Below are 8,014 nucleotides of genomic sequence, written 5' to 3'. Positions count from 1 at the left end.
CAGGGGTACCCTAGCTCTCTGAGGTAGGAGGGGCCGCACCCATACTCTCGAGAGTCCAGGCCAAAGCCACCGATTTGTATGTGACACCGTACTGCTCAACCACCAGCCAGTGGGTGGTGTTGGTTTTTTGTTTTTTTTATTTTTATTTTTATTATTTTTTTAAGGGGGAAAAAATTTCCCTGTTGCAATCATACTTAATGCATATTGAAGAAATTTGGGGAATTTTAAAATGAATCAGTTTGCCACCCAAATGCTACAACTGTTAATCTTTTGGTGTTACATGTTCCTCTAGACATTTCTGTGCATAGATTTTTGGTGTGTTTACATAGTTGTTACTCTACTGTATATACAATTTTATGTCCCTTTTGTACTTAACATATAAACATTTTTTCCATGTTATCGGTCTTAAACAGAATTTTATGGCTGTAGCCTCTCTGTTGAGTTTCTATAGCATTGTTTGCCTGGTTCTTAGAGTTGGAGGGAGGGGTGGGTTGTCTCCTGTTAGTCCTCCTGACTCACCTGGGTCTCATGATGATGCCATGCGGATGGATTGTCGGGCTCGCTGGGACTGTCCCCTCCCTGGTGACCAAGGTCTGGAGGCTTGTGGGAAGGACCCCTAGACCCAGACCTCAATGCGTAGCAGCCTGGGTCTTGACCACAGGCTCTAATAAGCAGCCACAGGGCCAGAAATGAGTGGGAAGAGCCAACTTGCGCCAGCATCGAAGTAGCCTTTCAGACTGCCTGGCATAGTACCTCGGGCTGCCTTTCATTCCCCATTGTTACCTCAGTGCTCGATCAGATTGGCAGCCTCTAGCTGGAATAAAGTTTGTCCTGCCAGGCCCTGGCTTCCGTGGAGCAAGGAGAATGGGGCCTCTTTGAGGCTCCTGCTGTAGTTCTGGCAGAGGACCTGGCCAGTAGCTTGATGACCACCGTGAGTTGGTAACTCCTAGAGTCCATGCACTAACTCCGTATCCTCAGAGCTGCCTGCCACTTCTTGGCTCCCTTGAACCAGAGAAGACATCCTCGGGCCTGCCACTCTGCCCATGGTCGTAGGAGGGTGGCCAAGGGTTACGAAGAGCCTCGGAGGGAACATCCCAGCTTGTGAGCGATAGGCCGCGCATAGGTTCTCCCGGCAGACTGCTCAAGGAGGCAGCCCACATGGCCTGGTGGGGGCCTGCCGCATCACGTGGCTCTGCTGAGACACTCCGACACGGTAGGTGAATGTGGTGGTCCCTGCAGCCGCCACTCCTGTAGGTGAGGCATGCCTGCAGTCCAGAGACCTGCCATGCCCGCTCCCTGGGCTTCAGCCTTGTGTGAGGAGCAAGAGCAGGCAGCAGGCTGCCAAGGTGAGCTGCCTGAGCAGTTGATGTGGGGGAGAGGCAGGCGCGGGGTGCTGCCCACACTGCCGGGGGGCGGGGGCGGCTGCTGAAGACAGGAAGTGGAACTGCAGGCTGGTAAGGCGCGCTGTGCCTCGGCTAGCCGCCCAACTGGAGCAGGCCTGGAGAAGCTGCCCGCGCTTCAGGGGCCCCTGGGGTGTCAGGACCTAGCTGTGGACATACGGAAGTCCAGAAGTGTGGGGCTGTGGGACAGGACTGAAAAATGAGAAATTTTGGTAGTTTTCCCTACCCCTTCCCTGGAGAATGTATAGGAAATGAGAGTCTAAAATGAGTTAATGAGGGGCTCCTGGCTGGCTAATTCAGTAGAACATGTGACTCTTGATCTCAGGATCATGAGTTCAAGCTCCACACTGGGCATGGAGCTTACTTTAAAAAAAAAAAAAAAAAGGCAAAAAATATAAAGTGAGTTAATGGGTAGGAAAGGGGGCTTGAGAACCTCCCCGATAGTATAAACATGTAAGTTTTACCTTCAGTTCTGGTGCCTCTTAGCCCATGTCCCTCCTGGCCCCCATCTGGAGTTGCAAGTTGCCTGAATAGAATTTATCCCAGTTGTAAACTAAAGTAGGAGTGTGAGGCTGAGGTCATAAAGGTGGTCGCCTTGTAATTCAACAAATGCTCCCAAGCACCCGGGCCTTGGCAAGTGCTAGGTGATGACAGTCTTGTGGGGAAGGTGAAGAACTAAGCTGTTATCAGACAGCAAGCTCTGGAACACTGATTTGTCTCCAGCTAATTCTTGGTTTATTGAAATCGTCATGCAAAACCAAGTTAATGTTGATGTACCAGAAGGTACTTCAACCCAGGGGCCCGCAGATGGTGGCAGACACTTTTCTGTTCCCTGAACCACAGTTCTCTCACTGGGGCTCACCCCATACTGGGGACTAGAAAGGCCCTCGGAGAAAATGCAGTCCTGACTATAGGCAGACTTGCAAGGGGGAGCAAAGACGGATTCTTTGGAAAGTAACAAGAATGAGCAAAAAAGTGTACTATAATGCCAAGCTTTACAGCAGTTCATGATTCACAAGGGCTCTTCACACAAACATTTAATTATGGGGAGGGGTCGGGGAGCAACAAAATCACATTGCTGGCACATCAGCTTGGGGCAGGGCTGGGGCCAGGAGGGAGTGATCAGGGACATTCCTGGCTTAGCAAACTGTGGGGCTCCTCTTGCCTCTTTCTGTTCTGCCCCACCTTTCGCACCTGGGCCTGGGCCTCACCTCCGGTGGCAGAGGGGAGTGGGGCAGGACCTGGGCTGTCTCTCAACGGGCTGATTTAAGATGGCTGTTGAGCAGACAGGAGGCTACCCACAGCTTCCCATGAGGCACCCTCCATAGGCTTTGGAGGTTACTGAGTAAATACTCTGACATTCATGGGTTAGAGACCTAGATTCAAACAGGCTCTTCTGCCCCTCCTAGCATTCATGGCCAGCATCCTTAGTCCGGCTGTCCCCATCTGGGAATAACGTTGAGTTGCAAAGACCCTGTCAGAGGAGCCCCACCTGGGTTTCCTACGTTGTAAAGGGAGGTTACTGATAACTGCGCTCTTGCCCTGCCTGCCCGAAGAGGGACCTGGGGAGCAGGGCTCTCCGTACTCTTCCAGCTCTGACTGCCTGCTGTAAATGCTCTCCTTGAGATGGGCTGGGGTGCGGGATCAACCCATCGTGTCTGGGGCAGGGCAGGTAGGCCTGCTGTTGACTGATGGAGGGATGCCCGGACTATACCCGGCCCCAGAGTGGTTCTGGGGTATAGTGTCTGAATCCTCAGTGGCCATCGCTCCTCTGGCCCTGGTTGTGCAAGGGAATCACAAACACCGAGATGTCATCGTAGGACACCTGCCCTTCTCCTGTGGGACCGTCGTCCTTTCCCTGTGTGCTGTGTATCAGCATTTGGGCCAGCTCCAAGAACCTGTGGAGCCAGAGCAGAGATGCAAGGGCACCCCTCAGGGAGAACTTGTGTACAGCTGGACATGTGGGGACCCAAACAATGCAGTCCAGCTGTGGGGCCAGGCAAGGACACAAGCATGGGATGGCCACAAGCATGGGATGGCCACAGTCTGGACCATGGAGATTTTGGTCCTGGGGATTTCTGAACCCAGAGATTTTGGGGACCCACCATCACCCCCCAGAAGCCTGAGATAGCTCTCTCTGCTCCTGACCACCTGTCCTGAGCCAGGTTCATCACCAGTGCTGTCTTCTCGGCCACAACTACTTCCTGGTGTCACTAAAGCTACAGTACCTGTGTGGGTCCTCTCGGTTGCCAGGGAGGAAGCTCCGCACTAGCTGTGCCACCTGCTCATTGGACAGGACATCCCAGAGACCATCAGTTGCCATGACAACCACATCCTCCTCCTGCAGCTCCAGTTGGTCCATATCCAGTACGGTTACCTGCAAGTTAAGCCTGAGGGTCCCTCAGCACTCCCTTCCCGGCTCCCGCCAGCCTCGTCGTCTGCCTTTCTGGGCGGACGGAAGCTGGTGTGGACGGTCTGTGGGCCACTCACCTGTGGGACAGAGAGCAAGAAGGGCTTGAGCTGAATGTTTGTGTCCAGGACTCTGAGCTGATGGTCTCCCAGGCCCCGGGAGACGGCCAATGTTCCCAGTAACCGAGCCTGGGGACAAGAGAGACGTAAGGTGACAGCTGTTTGCTGTCAGATGTGCAAATAAAGCACACAGAAGCGCACCGTGGCCCTCAGGTGCCCTGGGCTGAGGGACAGACATCCTGTAGCCTTGGGGCAAACTCCGTGACCCCAGCTATAGTCCACCCAACAAGGAAGAAGGGAGCTCCCCCCTCTCCAGGGAGCAATTTAAGAGGGGTTCTTAAGAGGGGGCCATTCACTGACCTGCCTACCCTGCCCATGGATCAGTGGGTACTTGAGATCCGACTTCTCCACACACTTGTAGCTCCTACCAGGGTCAGACCCAGCATCAACCCAGGCCCCACCGACCCCCTCACCTCCCGCACCACGGAGCCCACCCTGCCCAGGCTGAAAGAGGACAGCCCCAAGTCCACACACTGGGCCTGGACACCAGGGCTCTCCCCACTGTCTCCCAAGCCCACCTCGCTCACCAGCCCCTCATGTGGTGATCCCGGAACAAAACCTTCTGCCCCAAGTCATCGCCCTTCAGTCGCCGGGGGAACTCCAGTCGGGTGAACTCACCAGCCAGAAGCTCGGGGTAGACAAAGGCCTTGGGTAGGGAGGCCAGGCACAGATCAGGCTCTCTGGTGGCCTCTGGTGACTGGGGACTCACAAGTTGGGGCTCCACAGCCTCCCTCTGCAAGACACCTACCAGCTGCTGGATCCGCTGCCTCTCAGTCTCTGGGGTGAACTCAGAGCTCAGGGGCCGGACCTCATCTTTTCGTACCAATATGGCCCTGGACGGGGTTGACAAAGAGAGGTCTGTGGGGCAGACTCCGCCCTCGTTCATGGCCTCCATCCTGTCGGCCCCTCCTCCAGCCACCAGGGACCAGCTCTGCCTATGCCAATCTCTTGCTCAAAGTCCCCATGACTACCTACAGCCTGCAGAATAAAGGCTCAGGCCTCCTGCCCTCCCTGGCATCTGCTGTCCATTCAGCTGACACGCCAGGTATGTAAGCAACTCAGCCAGTCAGTCCCCATTTCCATCCCTCCACTTCCAGCCCCCTTTCATTGTCCCCCGTGCCTCTGGTGCCCACCTGCCCGCCCCACCCTGCCTACCCTCTGGCTCTTACCTGCTGTCCCCAGCATTGGCCACATACAGCTTTCCCTGCAGGGACACAGCCACCAGGGCTGTGCAGCCGCCCACCTGGCCTGAGGCCTCCAGCTCCCGCCCGATCACCTCATCCTGGGGCAAACCGAAGCCACCTGAGCTGCTGCCGGCACTGCCATCTGTCCCCAATCCCCACCCCAGAGTTCACTTCCCCACCAGCAAGCATGGTGGTCCCCACCCAAGGTCTAGCTCTGACTCCAGGATCCTTGTGGTCAGAGGATCTAGGCGTATCCCCTGGGAGGGAGGGAAGTCCTAATCAGCACTGAGGAAGGGAAAGCCTCCCCTGCACCAAGAAGGACCAGAGGGGTGCACGAGGTATGGGGCACGGAAAAGCCCCTGGCGTGTACCAGACAACTGGATAAATGGGAGGGCTTATGATGATAGTGATGATCACTACTAACAAGCCAACCCCATCCTGTCCTCCCAATGCAAAGATCCCAGGAAACCACTGGTGTGGGCAGGGATGCCCCTCAGGTCCCTGCCCCTTCCCCAGGCAAAGGCCACACTCACACATTCCTGGAAGGCACTCTCCAGAGCCCCGATCACCAAGTCTTCCGCCCTAATGCCCTTTTCTTCCACAAACTGGGGATCACTGGCGCAGACGCAATGGCCGCTGAGGTGCATGGGGGGCCGAGCGGCCACTACGCCCTCCACCACGGCCTCCAGCTGCCGGCGCAGGCAGGAGTGCAGGGTGTTGGCAGCCAGGATGGCCGCAGCCGGACCGCCATGCCCATCAAACAGGGCCCAGTAATGACCTGTCAGGAGCTGCGCCAGAAGGGCTTGGCATCAGGCTCTGCCTAGCTTCGCCAGTTGTCCCCCCGGCCCAGAGTGGGACACTAGAGCAAGAACCTCAACTTGCAGTCCTGGTCCCAGCCTGTAAGATGGGCATAGGCCCAGATGCACTCACCTCCTCTGAGCACAAGGCCAGCCACTCCTGGTCCTCTTCGGCCCCAAACTCACATCTCCGTATGCACAGCTGCCCACAGGCCGCCTGATCCTCATTGAACTCAGATTTCTCTGCATTGATGATCCTGAGGCCGGTAAGTGACCAGTGACCCTTCAGGGACACACCCATGTCCCCATGGGCAGAGACCAGAGCTGGTACACAGAAGGAGCCAGCCCTACCTCTGAGGCAGCAGCCCCCATGCTGCCCCTGACACACACCTGGACAGTGTTAAGTTTCCTAACTGATCAGTAGCTTCAGAGTAAGGGAAAACTTTGGGGCCCAGATGCCCTGGGAGACTACTAGCTGACCTGGGCTGGGAGGTGGGGGGGGGGCTGCCTTGGGAGATCTGGGCTCCTTTGCCTGTCCTCCGCCCCATCTCAGCCAGATTTGCAGTCCCATACAGCACAGGTCACAACCCAGGGTGAGGTGCATGCCTGCAGGTGAGGGATAGCTCCAAGGCCCACAGTGCTGGAACTCGGTCCAGTTTCCCTGCCTCACCTTGGAAGCCCCAGAGGTGCAGGTCCTTCCCAAGTCGCAAGCCTCTCTGAGGGAGGCTGGAGTTCCAAAGAAAAGGGTGGGACGGGGATTGGCGGGGGGCGGGGGAGGAGGCTGTCAAGAGTCCCAGGGGAGGAGGCTGTCAAGAGTCCCAGGGGAGGACAGGAGGGAAGTATCCACAGGCTGGGGGGTGGGGGCATTCGCTAAGTTTAGGCTCTTTTCCAGGTTGGTCCGGCTCTGGGGCTGACCCAGCAGGGCCGGGGCGGGAGGGAACTCGAGGGGCGGGGTGGGGGAGCCCGAGGGACGGGAGTAGGGATCCGAGGGGTGGGGGTGGGGTCCCGGGGCGGGGCACTCACTCCGCGTAGCCTGCATTCCACGGAAGCGCGCGGCCCCGCGCCGGGCTGCGCACGGGCCGGGCGTCCGGTCTGCGCGGGGCGTCGGCGGTTCCGGGGCCCGAGCCCGAGCCGCGCAGAAAGCGGGGCCGCCGGTAGGGCACTGGGCTTGCGCGCGGCCGGGGGGGCCGCGGCGCGGGGAGCGGACCCCCCGGCAGAAAGCGGCGCCGGAACCAGCCGGCGGACATGGCGCGGCGGCAGGGGGCTGCCCGCGGGGCGCCGGGCGGGAGGAGGAAGCGGGGCGGGGGCGGGGCCGGGGGCGGGGCGGTGACGCCCCCAAACCCCAGCCTTCCGCGGGGAGTGCGCGCGCGGCCTGGGCACCCGCGGGACTGCTGAGCCTCGTCACGGCCCCAAGAAGCCGAGGCTGTTGTCAAGCCCACTTCACGGGCAAGAAAACTGAGGCCTCGAGAAGCCAAGCGGCCTGCCCGCGTCACACACCCGCCCGAGCAGGCCGGGTGCGGCTCCACACGCGGGGGGCGCTGGCCCTGGCCACGGGAAAGGCCTTCCTGGCCACCCCCCACCCAGCGAAGTGACGGGGTCGTAAGGAGGCAGCCGGGGCGTCCAAGCCGCCCCCCGCCCCGCGCAGCAGAGCCTCTGGCCTCCTCCTGCTGGGCCCCAGCCTTGCGCAAGGGGAAGATGGGAACAGGATGTGCTTGGAGGTGTCAGACTGAGGCCTTGAGTAAGTCTCAGAGCACTGGGTTCTCCCAGGTGGCCTTCATTCACCACCCCCGTAGTCTGTCACCTTCCGCTCCCAGATGGGCCTTGGTGGTCACCCTGGCCTTTCTCATCATCCCCAGTTAGGGGACAGCCTCTCAAATGACTCCCCCCCCCCCACCCAACTCAAGATAACCTCTGTGGACAGACAGCAGGCTCTTCACTGGAGTGTCCGTGGCTGGTGGACAAAGGGAACTCGTGGTCCCCAAAAGTCTCCAACCCGAGTGCAGACTTGGAACTAAGGAAGTGAAAGACTTTCATCTTTGCTGGAGGAGAGATGTTGCAGTCTCTTCCCCGCTGACCAGCTGTCACGGTGGGGTCAGCTGCAGTG

At 58.5% G+C, this 8,014-nt stretch overlaps 1 protein-coding gene across 4 annotated transcripts; it reads right to left on the bottom strand.

The window, feature by feature from the left end:
• Window positions 1-2,360: 2,360 nt before the first annotated feature.
• PPM1M (protein phosphatase, Mg2+/Mn2+ dependent 1M) lies at window positions 2,361-7,191 on the bottom strand. Of its 4 annotated transcripts, XM_032868226.1 has the most exons (10): window positions 6,934-7,191; window positions 6,044-6,167; window positions 5,647-5,901; window positions 5,099-5,211; window positions 4,678-4,762; window positions 4,457-4,575; window positions 4,230-4,293; window positions 3,891-3,998; window positions 3,629-3,777; window positions 2,361-3,298 (listed from the first exon to the last, which is right to left on the bottom strand). In XM_032868226.1, the coding sequence occupies exons 1-10, from the start codon at window positions 7,155-7,157 to the stop codon at window positions 3,154-3,156; spliced, it is 1,386 nt and encodes a 461-aa protein (XP_032724117.1). In that variant the 5' UTR covers window positions 7,158-7,191; the 3' UTR covers window positions 2,361-3,153. The 4 variants fall into 4 exon arrangements, with proteins under 4 accessions (XP_032724117.1, XP_032724116.1, XP_032724118.1 ...); XM_032868225.1 differs by having other exon boundaries at window positions 4,457-4,762; XM_032868227.1 differs by lacking the exon at window positions 3,891-3,998 and having other exon boundaries at window positions 4,457-4,762.
• Between the last annotated feature and the right edge of the window lie 823 nt (window positions 7,192-8,014).

Source organism: Lontra canadensis, unplaced genomic scaffold (assembly GCF_010015895.1).
Source record: "Lontra canadensis isolate GAN:19392208 unplaced genomic scaffold, GSC_riverotter_1.0 scaffold35, whole genome shotgun sequence".
NCBI classification, from domain to species: domain Eukaryota; kingdom Metazoa; phylum Chordata; class Mammalia; order Carnivora; family Mustelidae; genus Lontra; species Lontra canadensis.
This window is presented reverse-complemented; position numbering and strand designations above follow the sequence as displayed.